The sequence below is a fragment of the Lycium ferocissimum genome, chromosome 6 (genome assembly GCF_029784015.1).
Source record: "Lycium ferocissimum isolate CSIRO_LF1 chromosome 6, AGI_CSIRO_Lferr_CH_V1, whole genome shotgun sequence".
Classification (NCBI taxonomy): domain Eukaryota; kingdom Viridiplantae; phylum Streptophyta; class Magnoliopsida; order Solanales; family Solanaceae; genus Lycium; species Lycium ferocissimum.
The window spans coordinates 70,482,583-70,501,190 of NC_081347.1; the positions used below are offsets into that span (position 1 = coordinate 70,482,583).

At 33.1% G+C, this 18,608-nt stretch overlaps 1 protein-coding gene and 1 non-coding gene across 2 annotated transcripts; one reads left to right on the forward strand and one right to left on the reverse strand.

Annotated features, from left to right (window-relative positions):
* Positions 1–6,503: 6,503 nt before the first annotated feature.
* On the reverse strand, positions 6,504–10,042 carry LOC132060268 (mitochondrial import inner membrane translocase subunit TIM17-2-like). Its single transcript, XM_059453224.1, has 3 exons — positions 9,918–10,042; positions 8,254–9,086; positions 6,504–6,755 (listed from the first exon to the last, which is right to left on the reverse strand). The coding sequence occupies exon 2, from the start codon at positions 8,954–8,956 to the stop codon at positions 8,279–8,281; it is 678 nt and encodes a 225-aa protein (XP_059309207.1). The 5' UTR covers positions 8,957–9,086; positions 9,918–10,042; the 3' UTR covers positions 6,504–6,755; positions 8,254–8,278.
* A 6,418-nt stretch (positions 10,043–16,460) lies between these two features.
* Positions 16,461–16,533, forward strand: TRNAA-AGC (transfer RNA alanine (anticodon AGC)). Its single transcript has one exon. It is a non-coding gene; the product is annotated as a tRNA-Ala (tRNA).
* Positions 16,534–18,608: the final 2,075 nt, after the last annotated feature.

Consider the following 18,608-nt stretch of genomic DNA (forward strand, 5'->3'; position numbering starts at 1 on the left):
GACTTGTTCATCTTTGAATAGAAGAAAAAAATTTGTTTTTCTTTTTTATATTTGACATGTTAAAGTTAACTAATCTTCTATGAAAAGAATTATATAAATACAGTAACATTTGTGATGAACAACAAAATCAAATCTCAACCTTAAAATCTTCAAAAGCTAATTAATTAAACTAATCGACCATTCCATTAAGTTGGGTGAACATAAGCATGATAAAAATACAACAATATGGAGAAAATTGATGATGCGATTAATGCATGACTCGAAGAGTTTTGGTTGATTAGTTTCTTGCTTCTTGATTTCCTATATAAGGCCAAAAATAAAAAGAAAAAAGGAAAGTTAATGAGTGTAGGACCCACCTACATACAAAAAAAATATATTATACCATAGTCATTTAGTCTCCCCAACCCCATGATTGTAAAATGAATAAGAAAAATAAACTTAGCATACAAAGGAAAAAATAATAAAATAATACTTACCTTTTGAAATCATGTCATTATCGTCAAACAATTATTATCCTTGAACACGAGACTGCGGATCGACTCGATTCTTCAAATCAAGATTGACTCCATTCTTTAAATCACAATGCAAAACTACTAAGTAAGTTGTTCAACACTGAAAAGTAACTCAAACAATCTTTAAGAAACCCCAAAAAAAAAAAAATGAATGATGATGTTACCCCACTTATATGCGGTAGTCTTCTTTATATAGACTTCACATAAGTTCAATATAAACGACTAGTTTTTGTTTTTCTTATTTATGATTTAATTTAATTTAATTTTCTTGCTTTAACACTTAAATTCGAATATCGTTATTAAATAAATTTCAAATGGCCGATCGTGGAAACTGAATTTAGTGAAAGTTTGGGTATTTTTGGTAATGAGAAGGGTCTAATTAATAACTTCATTTACATTTTTGAATTTTGAGGATTATGATATATCAATAATGAATTTTCACATTGAATGTTAGCAGCATTCTTGCTATTTCACTTTAAATTTGATTCATCCCGATCGTTGTAATATTTATTATTTATAGGACAGTAAAGGGTTTTTATTAGGGTTTTTACGGTTTGGTTAAAAATTGATCCGAACCGCAAATCGAACCAAACCGATTAAATAAATCGATAGTCTTTCGATTTTGGTTTGGTTTGAGTTTGAATTTTAAAAAACCGACAATATTTGATTTGGTTTAGTTTTATTAGAAACAAACTGATGAAAAAATCGAACCAAACCGACCAAATAATATACACAATTTTTACAATTACTAGTAAGTGATACCGATGATAAAAATAGTAGACCACTTGAGCAACACTTATTTTAAAGCATTTTTGTGATTTTTCTAAGGTGAGATACATGATGGTATGTCATCACTAGATACATAATTTAGAATGTTTCGTGTTTCTGATTTTTTTGTCTATATATTATCATTATTTTATTAAAATGCAAAATGTTAGATAAATAAAAAATAAAATTAAATAGATTAATGAAAGAAGTGTAACGACCCGTTAGGTCGTTATTAAGTTTTGACTATTTTCCCCCCGTTGACCCATCCCCGAGCTTTCTTAGTACAATTTTGACCTGCGGGGACAGGTGGCACGGTTCTCTGGGTATGAGAGTGAGTTGTGATGTGACTTTTGGAAAAGTTAGCTTTTAAGTGAAAATTGTTTGACTCATAGTTGACTTTTGGGTAAATGGACCTTTTTCGAAAATTCATCAATTTCGAGAGGTCCGGATGATCATTTGTGACTAATTGTTGGGTTTGATTTGGTTCTCAATGCACTCGGTTGCGTTTTGGGACTTAGGTTGGAAAGTTGCTTTTTAGGCTTTTGGGGGTTGACTTGTTCAATAAGGCTCCTTTTGAGAATTCTAAGTGCGCGGGTGAGTTCGTAGCGCGATTTTACATGTGTGTGCATATTTGGTTTGTGTCCGGGAGGTTCCGGGGTGGTTCCGGGTGTCGATTCCAAGTTTGGAAGACACCAGAAATTTTGTGTCAGGTAGCCGCAAAAGCAATGGTGGAACCACAATAGCGGTGCCGCAAGGGCGGCCTCTTGACCGCAAGAGCGGTGCTACAAAAATGGCCCGACATTTTCTTATTTAAATGCCCTTTGAAAATCCTTATTCCTCCCATTCTTAATATAACAATTCCTTAGCATCTTGGAAGCGATTTGAGAAGAGTTGGGTCAGATTTCTCATGAGGGTAAATTCCCTAATCTCTATTCCTTTCATTTACCTTCCCTAAGTACGAATCCATGGTAGTAAATTCATAGAACATGATGAATAAAATGGGGTTTTAAGGGTTTTATACTTCCTAATGGGAAACTGATGATGAAATTGGTTAGTTTAACCATAGGAAATTGATGAATTCATTGTTAATAAGCTTATACTTCCATTATTGGTGATTAACTTGAAGATTAAAGAGGGTTTTTGGGTTTCTTCCTCTAATGAGTTTTTTATTATAAGATCTTGATTTGTTGGTGGATTCGGCTTGATTAAGTATGAAATTATCGATTAGTAACTACATAAACATGATTCCTTTATTACTAGTGACCAGTTTGTGGGATTTTAAGTTAAGGGTTTGTACAAAATTTAGGGGTTTCATCTAGAATCCGAATTTCCCTAATAAATGAGTTAATCTAGCTAATGTTTGATGAGAACTGATCACCTAGAGTATGAAATTCTTATTCGACCTTCGAATTTCCTATTTTACCCTTGAAAGGCTCATTTTCCCATTCTGTGAGCTAGGATTTGGGACTTGAATAGAAATAAGGTTGTGAGTATTGATTCTTCTTAATTCTAATTCGCTATTCGGATATGATTAGACTTTCACTATCACGAGGCACAAAGGCACAAAGGAAGGGCAAGACTAAGGTTTGATCATGCGAGTTTGCTGTTCGACTTTCCAGTTAGGTTACGATTTACCTTATGGTGGCACTTCGATTAGCGAAGCGTATGTTTAGATGATATTGTCGGAGAATGCATGTAAAACCTTCGGGTATGAAGTTTGGGATGGATATTGCCTTAGGTTGGGCTTTTTGTATGATTTGGGGGCTAGCCACGTTGTTGCGTTGTTGACTTATCTATTCTATGTACTTGTTGGCTCGTCGCCACGATGAGATATAGGATATTGGTGGTTAGTTATATATCATGATTATGATACTGTGGTACCTTGCTTTGTTGATATCGAGATAAGAACTGTGAGTCTATTGTGGCTTATTGTGTATAGCCTTATTGATAATATTACTTATGTGCCCATGTGTGGTACTATTTGGGATTGATTTGGTTTATTGATATTACACTTGCATTGTATTCATACTCATTTCCATGATATATTGATATTGCCTTGATATATGCATTGAGACATGTTGATACGAGTCACCTCTGGGCTGTGTACGAAATGACAAGTATTCTTCCTAAACATATTGGATATTAAGTCATCTCTGGGCTGTGTGCGGAGTGACTGATACGGAAACACTTATCTATCTGACCCATATTGGATATTGAGTCATCTCTGGGCTGTGTGCGGAGTGACTGGTATTGGATGTTGAGTCATCTCTGGGTTGTGTGCGGAGTGACTGGTATTGCACGTTGAGTCATCTCTGGACTACGTGCGGAGTGACCGGTACATGGACTTCGCAGATCCCCCATGGGTTGTGCTACCGTGACATGATGTTCCGTCATCAAAGTACATGTGTAGAGTATATGCATTGCCTACATATCATATACATCTTGCATTGCATCTTATCATCTCTCTTGGTTGATTACGACATATACTTGTGATTGAAATCTCTGAGACTTGGCACCATTGGGTTTAGATGTGTGATATGGTTGTGATTGACGGATTCAGAGTTGATATACTGAGACTTGGCATATATTTCTATTGCATGTTGTTATCTCTCTTACGTCTTTGAGCGTGATTTGGATTGTTGTTGGATTTGATAGGGATTGTGTTGGGATCCTTGTAAATGACTAAATAGGGACGGGATACCGTAGTCATAGTTTGGTCTTAGGTGATTATTCTAAAGCTTGGAACATTTGGGCTTAGATGTTGTAACATAGGTTGTGATTGGTATTGTGGATACTTGTCTAGTAATGAGTTGTACTTTACTGTTTGCGTGTTATTCTTGCTTTATTGTCTTCATATACATTAGCTAGTCTTAGTCGGCCTATGATACCTACCAGTACTTGTTATTTGTACTGACCTACACTTGTTGTATTCTTTTATGGATGCAGAGTACTTGCCAGGTTTCACTTCATCTCCTCGTGGTTGATTTTCGAGTTTCTTTGTTGAGTCCATTCAGGGTGAGCATGATGACATTCGCTGCCCGAAGACTCCTCTTTATTGCTTTGTCTTACTTCCTATTTCGGGACATGAATTGAGATGTATTATTCAGACTTATAAGTTAGTAAAGCTCTTGTATGAGCAAACCACCATACTGGGGTTGTATTTCACTACTTTCCGCACTTTATATTATTATTGTGAGACTTACATTATTTCTATTTTCTTCCGCTTACTTATTTTCATGTTGGTTTTTACCTTGCTATTAACAAAGCTCTAGCGTGAGATAGGTGGGCTTCATATATCCAAATCTTTGAGAAAATAGTTCAAATTTACTCCATAACTTCTAGTTACGCTTTAAAATTGGGATAATTTCAATAATATACAATCCAGCATAAAATATTACATCCATGTAATCATATTTTTAATTTATATCAGCATAGCCTTTTATTTTTATTTTATTTTTGCAACAGTGTTTATACATATGATATAGAACATTATATATTTATTGTGGACAATATATAAACCTGTATAATAATGTATACAAAGGCCATTTCAGATAATATTAGAAATATAAGTCAATTCGGATAAATATTTTCTCCAAATAGACATAGAGTGTATTATGGCAAAATGAGACTTTTTCTTAAAGACAATGAGTAATATTAAACGAAAAGTCTATAAATTGCCAAGTTGTTGGGTTTCAGATGATACGAGTGCAGATTTGTAGCTTTTTGAAAAGGAGAAAAAAAAAAAAGACTAATTAATATTTTCACTACCAAAAGATTCTCCATTTATCAAGTTTTATTAAATATCCAACGTAACAAAAACGTTATCCGTTTTATTTCTGTCAATCGAAATTTTCAAATTCATTGACCAAAATGAAACATTAATTGAACATTAAGGAAACCCCCTAGATCAAAAAGTGTCCGCTTAGCCTTTTTTTATTTGGATCAAAAAGAGTATCCACTTATTAAATGAAAAAAAAAATTAATCTTATTTTTTTTCAAATTTATCCCTATTAAGTGCTATGTGATCGAATCTCAATACCTACTTAATTAGGAGCAGTTTCGTCAAATTACCTATTTTTTTTTTAGAAGTTATTCTTAAGAGGCGTGCAAATAGCTAAACAGACATTATTTTTTATCGGAAGGGAAAAGCATATATGGCATTTTGGTCGTAGTTTCAGTATAACCCATCGACTTAAGGTTTTTGACTTTCAGAGGTAATTTCTCTATACTACACTTGAATATATCTACGGATTTTAGAAGGTCTGTGAAGTAGAAAATACAATTTGGTTGAAGAATAATATGTGTCAAGTACAATTCCATTTGACATGGTTTATAAACTTTTTCTAGCATTAATAGGGAGGAATCTTGACTAAACATTAATGTCTAATCTTCCCCGTAAGAGATACCTGCAAGCACTAGTGTTTTTGCTGTTGAATAGACATTTGCAACGTCAAGAATACAAAATCACTGATTCGTTCCTTAAAGAATATAGCAAATTTGTAGAAATGCAGTTTTGCCGATGCTAGAACTGCATGCTAACCATTTTTAGGTTATTTAGTCGAAAAATAATCATTGTCCTGGAGTTGCAACCTCTATAAGTGAATTTCGCTTGTAGAAGTTGAAACTACAATAACTAATTTTCAATTACACTGAGTGGAAAAGTAGCTAGTTGTAAATTTTAACCCTTTTCTTTCTTTAAACTCTAGTGGGCATCTAGATCAACTCACTCTGCCCACATGAATTTCACTTGTAGGAGTTGAAACTAAAACAACTATTTTTCAATTACACGAGTTGAAAAGTAGCTACTCGTAAATTTTAACCCTTTTCTTTCTTTCAACTCTAAAGATCGACTCACTACGCCCACAAGGGGTCAAAAACTCTGGAAAGTATGGATCCGCTTCTCTAACCTCCTCTCAACTTAAATACGAACATAACGAGTGTCTCACTCACGCATCACACGTTTCCCTACCATTGAACCAAAGCCCTCGAGGCGCCTCTAGAGGTATTTCTGTCTAAGAAAAGGTTTAACTATCTAGACATGGTTTCCTTTTTTTAAAAAAAAAAAAAGCATACACTACAAGAAGTATCACAAGATATAAGATTTACTGTAGCCTGGGAAATTTCAGAATGCCAGGGAAAACATGCCCATCCAGAAAAAATGACCCTGCAAAAGGATAATTATATGCTACCCAAACAGGCGTTTCCATATACAACCACAAACGCACCATATAGTTTTCCCATTTGTTTGATTATTTAGGATTGAACAGAAGTTGTCAACTCATCCAATAATCAAAAGCTAATAAAAATAACAAACCTATGATGCAATATTACTTTCAAATCAAGTACTGTAGATTTAACTGCCTCAACCAAAAAGCCCACTATGTCATTAAGATCCATAATAAGCCAAATAATAGCCCCAAAATTGGCATGGATCAAGAAGCTTGACAAGTGTACTGACCACCAAAATGCTCCCCCCTACAAAACGGATTCAAGCAAATGTTTCGATTATAAATTGTTCATAGCATTGAAATCTAGGATAAAGATACAAGAAACAAAAAAAATATGTCAAGCAACAAAAGAGACATAGCATTAAATACCCTGCATCAATCCAGGATCTTTGAGGAAGTCATATGTTTTTTAATAACCGAGGTGTCCTAGCCAGCTTGCGCGCAGCTCGACTAATTCCACGGGGTACCTGCTATCTCCCAAGTCCCACTAGCACAAGTACCGGAAACTCCGTCCACCAAGGCTTGAACAGATGGGGAAAAATCACCTAATGTTTATACATCTACTGGGATTTGAGTTTAAGACCTCGTACCTTGTGTTACCAATACGTCTTACATTAGATTTTTCAGGGATAAGCTATTCCTTCTGATGCCCCCCGCCCGCCAGCCCACCTCTCTCTTTTTTTCTTTTTTTTTTTCTTTTTTTTTTATTTTTGAACTTTCCAGACGTAGCTGAAAAAATTCAGACCGGAGCACACCACAGAAGCTCAGAAACTAGAATCCACACATATTAAAAATAACAAAAGAAAAAAAAACAGAGAGGACACACACAGAATAGAGACCTCTGCTACTAGATATCTTCTGCTTCAACCGAAAGCAAGGCGGAAACAGAAAATACTGGAATCTTAGAGGAAGCGGAGAACCTAAAGTATCTTGTTAGAGAAGAGGAGACCTGCACTGCTGGAGTACAATAGAGAGGTAAAGAAAGAAATTCATGGTTCCGGTGCTGGAAGAATGAGACAGGGAGGAAGAAGAAAGAGAGAACTTAAGGTTTGCTTTTCGCACAACAGCTAGAAGATAGAAACCTCATTAGATAAGAGGTGCAGCATTTTATCCCAAAAAGTGCAAACACAAAAAAAAAATCGGAAGTGTGAGCAAAAAGAGTGTGCTGACAAGTAATTACACATTACGAAATGTGCAATTAGCTATCTATGTTCTTCTCCATTTTTAAGAAAGAAAAAACTCATGTTGCATATAAGAATTCCCTATATTACACCTAACATAATATTGCGATGTGCTAAAAAGTTATAGTGTAGGCAACAATGGTGGGGCATCTCCGAGAGATGAATACAGTTTTCCGCAGGAACAAAAGTTCATTTCAGACATGTCATATAAGTTGAATAAATTCAAGAATCTACAAGATACAAATACACCAAGATCATAGCACATCTAATTAACAGCAGGACATAACAGCTTTACAATAGCAGTCAATAACAAGTATTTTAATTCTTATTATTATGGTAATCTTCATACAGAGAAAGCATGTCAATACATCTAAAGCAAGAGTTAATTCCTTTTTCCCGCACAGTTTCTATAGAGAGTGCATAACTGTTCTTGACGGAAGACATTTATTCTGAAAACCAACTTTTCCACGAAACATAACAAAACCTTAGCCACACTGATAAGAAGTCAATACTAGTCCAAATACATAAAGAATCCAAATAATAAAGATAATAACATTAACTAACCTGAAAATTAAATCATCTCTTAAACTCATTTATATTCGAAGGTAGGTGGGCTAGGAGCATCAAAGCTCTCTAAAACCTGTGTCTTGCTACCACTGCTTGTCGCTGGCTCCTCCTTCTTTCCACTGCCAAAAAGTCCTCCAAACCAGGAAGAAGAGGATTGTGCTGAAGATTCTGCCATCATACCATCCATACTTACTGGAGCTTGACCGGGAAGCTGCCCGGGTGGATACCCGGGCACTCCAGGGACATTTGGTAGTGGCTCTTCCATGGGCGGGAAATTCTGGGGAGCACTCATGACTTTGTTTAACATAATTCCAGCACCCTCTATCAATGCAAGTAGAACTCCACCAAACATTGCTGACCTAGAAGCAGCACCTAATCCCTGTCGCATTTGTAGAAATCCACCAGTTGCTGCACCAGCAATAATCGAGTTCCAAGGATCTTCTTTCTGCCTTAGATAAACCATTGTACAATCAAATGTGGAGAATAGTCCACCCCACACAGCAAAACTACCACCAATACGAGGAGCATTCATGCGCACTGCCTGTGTACCACCAATCAAGCGCTCACCTTTTGGTGAGTTATATGTGCCTTTTATGAAGTGGAAAGCTGCACCTCCAACAGCACCCATACCAAATGCTCCGCCAACATCATCAAGTATACGGTCAGGGCAAGGTTCACGAGAGGTTTCTGGTGTTCCCATTGTTATCGGGGACGAGCACTGACTAGGAGGACAAAGATTAAAGGGGATGACACCAACCAAGCAGACTTGCTTTTACTTTCCACGGAAGTGAATGGTTTGTTATAATAACATTAGAACACAAAGAATTCACCTGCATCAAAACATTCTCATCAAGCTGCGCCATCAAGGGATTGTAAAGTGAAGATCACAATGAACCTTGAAAACAAAAACACTACTAACATGAACACAAACTTTGAATTCGACACTTATAACAAGAACAATTTTTTCCAATAGCTCTCAGAATCAGAACTCAGCTCAAGTAACAATGTAAACTCAGTTTATGTATGAAAAGGTTAACAACTTCTTCTCAGCTACTCACTAACTTGCCCGTTTCTTTATAAGCAAAGCATTATAAATCTATAGGTTTCCTGCAAACAAATACCGACATGACGGGTAAAACTCAGCTGACAACTTAACCAACCTTACATCACTCCTAACAATAGACCATATATATTAACAATAGAAAACATTTCAGCAGATTAAAGACTCCAGGCTATAAGCTTTTATAAAACATATAGGTTTCTTGAAAGTTGAAACAAATGTCATGTTTTAGGATAACACCTGGACCAGACATATCAAAAAAAAAAAAAAAAAAAAAAAAAAAAAATCCAATAAGCAAATCATCCATCCTTCCACAACAAACAAAAAACAGAAAAGAAACCAACCCAAATTAGCAAAAACGAACAACTTGCGCTACAAAAGCTGAGATGTTTGATTAATCAATCAATTACACGTCAATCCCAAATTAGTTGGGTTTGCTATATAAATACTAACATAAAAAACTGAAAAAAGGTTGAGATCTTGAAGATTAAAATTCGTTCTTTTTTTCTTTTTTTCAATAAAAGATATGAGAGTTGAATAGTGTGATTAAAGCTTCATAGAAGGCGATGGTGAGTTGAAAGAAAGAGCGTAGGTATTATACCTGGTAAGAACCTGGCAGTATGAGAGACGCAAGAAAGGCGTAGAAGAATCGGAAAACCTAAATAACTAAACGGGCTTTACCCGATATATTTCATGTGTAATACCCGATAACCATACGGGTTAATTATTTATCGGGAAAAAGGCCTAAAATTCCTCAAGGTTTTGGTGTTCCCATTGTTATAAAAATAAATATATCCATTGACTAAATAACCTGCCGTCATTCACCTTTGAGCTCCTAAATAGGGGATGACATCCACCTTGGTAAATAGCTAAATCAAAACTTGCTTTTAATATACCCTTATTTCTAAGTGACTGGTTTGTTATCCATCCTTTTTTGTCCAATTTACATAAAGTCTATTAAGCTTCTATTTTAATATTAATTATATTTTTTTTATCACAACCTATAGTTAAATTTCTTGATGATCTCTATTACTACTACTACTATTATTATTATTATTATTATTATTATTACTATTACTATTATTATTACTATTACTATTATTATTATTATTATTATTATCACTATTATTATTATCACTATTATTATTATTATTAGTACTATTATCATCATCATTATTATTGCTACTGCTACTGCTGCTACTATCTTTTCGTTTTACTAGAAAAAAAAAATCGCTCATGCATTTATTCTCCTTCTGGCTTGATTCTAGTGTTAATCCTATTTGTCTTCTCTATAAATATTTATTTAAACATATTTTTTGAATTAGCGTCACACTTATAGTTGTTGTTATATTTCTATGATTACTTTACTATTACAAGTGATAAAACTACTTACCAAAATATTTTGTCCCTCCCTCTACTTTTATTAGCATTATGAAAATCTATTTGAAATTACTATATTCCCCAAATAAACCAAATAAATTTTTTTCACCCATTTCCTAAAGTTTCTACCTAGCCCATAATCCCTTTCCAACTAAAAATAAAGGCATTGAAAGTTACCCCCAAAACCAAATATCCATAGCTCATTGTTATTTACTCAAAATTCCCAAGACCCGTCATCTCTAAAAAAATCAAACATCGGAGAGATTCTAACACAAATTCCACGGCTACAAAATCCCTTTATTTGTGCCTTTTATATCCTTTCATTTATTCTAGTTTGAAAATTCTCTTTTCAATTCCACTTTCTTTCCTTAATTCATTCACCTTAATTTCTTACTAGTAATCATAAAAATCATAGCTTAATATCCTCCTTAATTGTGAAATCGAAACTTTCCTTTTTTCATCTAATATGCCAAGAACAAAATGACAGAAGTTTGGACCCGAATCTATTCGAAAAATCCGTCCAAGTTCAAGATTATTATTATTATTAATAATAATAATAGTAATAATAAAAGTAATAATAGTAATAGAGATTATCAAGAAATTTGACTACAAGTTGTGATAAAAAAAATATATAATTAATAATCTAATAAAATAGAAGCTTAACGATGTAAATTGAGAAAGATGGACAAAAAGGTGTAGAATGGGCTATTAGAAAATAAGGGTATATTAAACAACAGGTGGATGGCGGGGGTATTTGGGGGCTTGTTTGGCCCTATTGCTAAATGGTGGATATCAAGGGGGGCCTAAGGTGGATGGAGGTAGTTTTTTAACACCCAATTCTAATAGTTACGGTATATATTTTAGGCCCTTGTCCGATTATTTATTAATCCCTCCGTCCCATATTACTTGCCACATTTCCTTTTCGATGCCCTTAGAAATCATGTATTTTACTACTTTATTTCTATTTTTTAAAATAAATATATTTTAATTAATATTGACTATTTTTAAGTAGGGGGGCTTATTGGTCGGTTCGGTTTTGTGAATTAGCGGTTCGATTTATTGATTTTCAGTTTGTAAATATGCTACATCAAAACTAAACCGCCAACATATTCGTTATCGGTTTTGGTCCTTAACGATTCGATTTTCGCTGTAACCAATAAGAAAATGCTCGCTATATTTTTTTTATTTTCTCTTGTTTTCATATGTTCATATATACACTTCCTTCTTGCATAAAGTCTATACAAATTACAAGACAAAAGCTATAAATGCATTATTTTTAAAAACAAAACAAGAAAAGTTCACAGTTCATAAACAAGGCCAATCCCAATTCTTCATTTTAGAAGTGAGAGAGAGAAATAGACACAGAAGGCATCGCAAGGCTTAGTTTCATATGAGAATGAGAGTTTGAGAGGATTAGTGTGTTTGTGGTAAGCCCTTGCTTCATATGAGAATTGAGACTTTTGAGAGAATAAGGTGCCTGCCGTAAGTAATATAGAAATAGGTTTGTATTTAAAAATTAAAATTTAAAGCCACTAATATATAATTAGGGATAAAAAGGTAATTTTAATAAACTTATTGGATTATCGGTTTAACCATTAACTAAATCCTTAAAATTGGAAACCGAACCGATAACCCAATAAAAAATTCTACAAAACTGTTAACCCAATAACTCATATCATAAACCAATAGCGTTTTTATTGGTTTGGTTTATCGAGAAACCGGTTTTTGCACACCCCTATTTTCAAGAACATTTAATACTAAGGGTAAGATGGGAAAGACTTAATTAATTTTATTTTGATTTTGTAAATGAAAAAGTAATTTGTTACATATATTTTTAGTAATGTGGCTAAGTAATATGCAACGGAGCGAGTATTCTTTAAATAGGTGTTTGGTCATGAAAACCAAATATTTTTCACTTTATTTGGTATTTTGGAGTTGAAGATGGAGTTGTGTTCGGCTATAGTTTTTTCAAAGAATATTTGGTTGTTTGAATGTGTTAAAAGTGACAACAAGTGTTTTTGTGGTTTTCAAATCTCAAATATAATTTTCATAGTCAAATGTTGATTTCCAAATAAAGTGAAAATATTTTCCAAAAAAAGTGAAAAAATTTCATGGCCCAACGGGCCCTAAGTATCTTTTTCGGTGTTTTTCTTTCTTTGTTTTTTCGGTTTTTGATGGATTAATTAATTTTTTGTTGCCCACTGGTCAACTCAAAAAATCATGTCACGTGGGACCAAAATTTGGTGTTTCCTCCCTAATATGTTTTGGCAAAAAAAATTTTACTACATGATTACGTCCAACTTATTAATTTAAAACTAATTTGGTCATAAAAATTACTCATTTACTTTTTTTTTCATAATAGTTTTTCACATTACTAGTATACGTACCCGCACGATGAGCGAATTGTTTCAAAGAAAAAAAACGGAGAGAAACAATAGTAACACACATATATGGTATGTGTGAAAAATATGAGTTTAGTTATCATTTTTTAAATGCAACTAAAGGGGACAAAGTCAAGCCGAAGACGTAGAAAATATGTAACTTGAATTATAGAATTTTAGTGATTCTTTGAATGATTCTACTTGCTTTAATTCCTATTTGAGTAGGAGCAGACGATAGATAGATCTGCATCGAGGTGCAAGTAAGAAAAAGTTAAAGATCAAAGAATAAAACATAGAGAAACTTTACCATTTATAAAGAGAAATCTAAGATTCCCTTTACTGTTTTTAAATATGTATAAACAGATTAAACATGTATGAGCAAAGGAGGAATACAGAAGCAACTTACACTTAAAGTAGTAATAGGCCACTTGAACATGTTTGCTTTAATCTCATCTACATGAATATATTCAACTCAATCTATTTGTACGACATCCAATGGAGAATAATATCTTTAAGTATTATTTATTTATTTTATTTTTATAAATTAATTCAAAGTATAAAGAACTCACATTATCTTTGTTTTTAATTCAACTCACTATGTCAATAAAAAAAATGAGCGGTAAGTATATCTTACCTCGAACATCGGAAGTTTTGACTTCCCTTTTTAGAAGTTCTTCTAACGGTTACAACACTCTATTCACTTTTTCAACAAAATCAGAGTCAATTCTGGTATAACTAAAAGCAGATCAAGATGAACTTGTTTTGGCCCTATTGCTAAATATCAACCCATAATTTCATACCGACTATCAGGGGCGATTTTAGGTGCCAAAAATGGGGCACGTGAACACATGGTCTCTCCGTAAAACTAGATATTTATGTATATATTTTCTAAAATTAGTATAATACTATCTGTTAGAGCACATGCTACATAAAAAGTTAAATGATGCACTTGGTTGAAGGTTGAATTGTTTAGCTAGAGGTTTAGGAATCAAGCCCCACTTAATACATTTTTTCCTTCTTTTTTTTAGTAGTGAACCCATGATCCAGAAATCCTAAATTCGCCTCTGCCGACTATAGTACAATAATTACAAAGTGCGATATTAAATATGGAACACAACAAAGCAAAACCATATGGAGAATAAGCTGATGTAAATAATAGAGAAAAAAAAAAGAACTATAACTGTTTTTTTGTTTGTTTGTTAGATTTCATTGATTAGAAACAACATTATACTTTACATTATATCCCAACAAAACAAAATACTCTAAGATATCAAAAAAGTAACTCTAATGACCAATTCTCAAAATAACCCAAGAATTGCTAACATGTGGCATTATTCTACACTGACACTTGTCACAATCCTATGGCAAACTATCCTCTTTGTAATAGATTTGAAAATTAGTGTTTGGTCTTGAAAGTTGCATATTCAACTTGAAGTTGCATTTCAAATTTAAAAAAGAACTTATAACTTGTTTTCCAACTTGATTTTTATAATTCCAACAAAATGTTTTCTTCTCTCCTTTGCAAAAAGTATAACTAAACACAACTCTATCTCCAACTTCAACTTCAACTTCAAAAATTTCAAACGTCAACATACTATCATCAATGATAAAATTAAGGTGACAATGTCTATAATTAGTTAGTTTTTCTTTATTGTCTATTTGTTTGTTGTTGTGGTTTTCATACGGTTTGTTTTGATTTAAGAAAGGGAATCTTGACGTAATAGTAATATGTTTGCTATGTGACTATAATGTTATAGCTTCAAGACGTTGAAACAACCTCTTGCAAAAATATAAGGTAAGTCTGCGCACATAAGACTCAGTATAGTTAGATCCTCCCCGACCTAGCACATAGTGCAACTTAGTGCATTAACATGTCCTTTTATAGTTCGTTTTTGTTTAACTCATACCCTGTGTTTCATTCGATACATTTTCCTTTATTTAATCCTTTAAGTGTAAGGGGAGTATGAATCTCGCTTGACGTAAAAAATGAAGAGGTTAACATCATTAACAAGTAAGAAAGGCTAGAACAAAACTTTAACTCATACATACAATTTCTTTTCTTTCCCACCCAATGTCCGGTACTCACTTTGGAGTTTGATTTTCCTGATTAATAAAAGATATCACTCTGTTTATCATATCATTGGTATTCGCAAACACAACTCTTATATATCAAACTGGAAGTTGTGCTCTTCACTTTTAATTTTTAAGCTAGTTGTACATATTATTTGATATACTTGGTTGAATAAAATTTGTTTCTGTTTGACCAAAAAAAAAAAAAATGCGCTGTCCCTTAAAAATTCCGTTTCTGAAGCAAAAACTAGAACTTTTCTGCAACCTAAGCTTGCCAAAATTTGATTTTTAGCTGGATTTATCAATGGATCATCACATCCACTAGTTGAAGGAAGCGTGAAAAGCCACAATTTATCAATCTTTTTTCTATCTTTATCTTTTGCTTAAACGCCAATTGCCTAATTTCCCTAAAATAAATGGACGCACTAGAATTAACCCACAAAAAATCCTACCATCCAAATTTCCCATATTTTTAGGACACTCCTAAGTCAAAAGTAAAAATAAAAAGTCAACTTTAAAAGTCAAAACATCGGATCAACTATCCAAATCCTGAAACAAATTTAATAATCGGGTTACCGATTAGCTAAAGAGAAATATTTGCACCAGAACTATCTCCAAACAAGAAACACTCCCAATAGGTAGAAGGTTGTTCAAGGGCTCTCCTATAAACAATTGAGGCTAATACAACATTTCCCTTGGATACAAAATGAATCAAGAATTGCTGATAAGTTGGAGAATAAGGTATTTGAGTGGGAAAAAAAAAAACTCCATGAAAGTAAATAAGAAGAGGGATTTTCTCATTTAGCTTACAAGTACTAGTTTTCTCGAGCGAGCCACTACATCATTATTTATCGTAGCTAAATATGAAAACTTCTGTGGCTCAACACTTTAGCTACAATCATGTTAAAAAAATATATATATTTCCTGTTCAAAAACACTTTCGATGTAATAATTATTTCGTAGCATATCGTAGCAAGAAATGGGGTAGCTAAACATTAGCTACAAACATTAATTGCTCCGTGACTAAAGACTAGCACCTATGTGTGGTACTGGTGAAATCAACAATGTCTTTGGATTCAACACAAGCTTTTGGATCAAAGCCTGGAGAAACTATCTCAGTTTCTATTAGTCTTTTCACTCTGCCATCATTATACACAAGAATGGACTTAAGTCATGTACTACTTCATCATCTGGGCACTACATTTTATTTTCTATGTGCTTTAATTTCTCTTTGGGTTCTTAGGACTTAGGACTATTTTCTTCCCTTAACGTCCATAAATAATTCATGTTAATTCAACTGGAACCTGTTGTCTGGGGATGTAGCTCAGATGGTAGAGCGCTCGCTTAGCATGCGAGAGGTACGGGGATCGATACCCCGCATCTCCACAATTTTTTTATATTGAACAATTCTTTATGTTTTTATTTTTGTTATAATCCATTTTAGATTTATGGAGTGATGCTACTAGCATTTGATTAAAACAAAAAAAAATAGCTCTGACAATCATTTGAATTGCTTGTTATATTTTTTGGGTACAAAATTTCTTGTTATATTTTTAAATTTTTTTGGTTTTCCATCTGGTGTGCGGTAACTGTATTGGAGTCCGATTATTTCGGATTCACGCCGCATAGGTCCATTCGGAAAACGCTTTCTGCAAAGAATTTTTTTATACTAGAGTCGAAATCAAGATCTCGGAGGAACAATCCCATCCGTTGCATCGTAGTTTTTGGTGTGGTGAATTCCTTATTATCCAACAATGTAGAACTTTGTATCAGATTACACATACATGAAACTATGTGATTATTTTTGCTACCAATTAATTAGCAGATGAGAGAAACTATTTAGAGGTTAAATTTTCTCGACCCTGAAGGGAAAATATTTCATATGATAAAAGTCTAAGGACCATTTCACTACGGCCTCGAGTTTATAGACCTCATTTTCAAGAATAGGATTAGGATAACCATAACCTACCAACCTAGTATAGAGTTCACATATTTCTAGATTTTATTTTGACATTCGTCCATGGAAAATCTTGCAACAATTGGCATGAAAATTGAGTATAATTAATAGAGTGTCATTTTTTGTTAAAGTAAATTTGAAATTTTATTTCTTTCTTACTCAACTAGACTTTAGAGTGTTTGACTAAACCTATAAATTAGTTGTACTAGCTAATAAACATTTTTGGGTTATTTACGTGCTTGATAAACATAAATGTACTTAAAAGTCAAGTGTTTATAAGTCAATAGTTAAAAGTTAAGTTAGTCAACCTTAATTTATGATTTTACAGTTTATAAACACTTTTATTTGACCAAACCTTTTATGATTTTATCTTTAATATCTTTTAAAATCTCCAAAATACTCTTTCTAAAAAAATTATTTATATTTTTATTCTATTTATTTTATTAGTCCTTTTTATGTTAATAAGTTTTTTACATATATCTTTAAGGACATCTCAATAATTTTAACAAAAATATACTTACCAACACCTTTCTATCAAACACCATAATTGATTATTATCAAATCAATATTTTTATTCAAATACGTAACTGTTCTGTGATGCTTGTCAATAACTTTTATCCGCTAACTCAAACAAGCTCTAAATTATTTTTTAGGGAAAGAATTAAATAACAAATTCTTATCACTATGGGAGATGTATCTTAGATAGTTTTATGGTGTTTAATAACTTATTATAAATGAAGTAACAAATAACTACCGACACATTGCACATTAGATACATTACCGACACACACACAAAAGAAGAAAAAAAAAAAAAAAAATTAAGACTACTCAATCTACCAAAAGATTGGAAACCTCCAAATAATCGTGTCTCTTCAAACCATACAATTAAACTTGAATTAAATTTAATCAGCACACATACACATCAAACTCTTTCAACAGTAATTGAACCTGTTGATAAATTGATCCTACATTGCATTAATTAAGTACAATCATTTTCAGTTTCACATCATATACCAAAAGAAGATGTCTATTGCAATTTTCGGTATCTAAATTCGCATTAATTTTTAAAATCAAGTGTGTCAATTTCATAATAACATGTCTCATATCTGCATCAATTTACATTGAATCAATACCAACAACAATTATAGTGGAGTGATAAGTACCAAATACTCCTTCATCCTCGATCAGAGATCTCGAATTCGAGTCCTGAATTTATGTAGCTTTTGTTAGAGAGCACAATTTCCTGGTGTGAATTCAAATTTAGGCAACCTCTAATGCCGGCAGTGGACACCAGGTGAAATACAAAAAAAAAAAAAAAAAAAAAAAAAAAAAAAAATTGATCCAATATATACCTAGACAAGTGGTTGCAAAAATTTATCTCACTTAGCTCTAATTAACTACTTCTCATCTTATTCAATAACAATAACATATCCAGTATAATCTCACCAGGTGGGGTCTGGAAAGGGTAAAATGTCCGCAGGCCTTACTCCCAGCTTATAAAGGC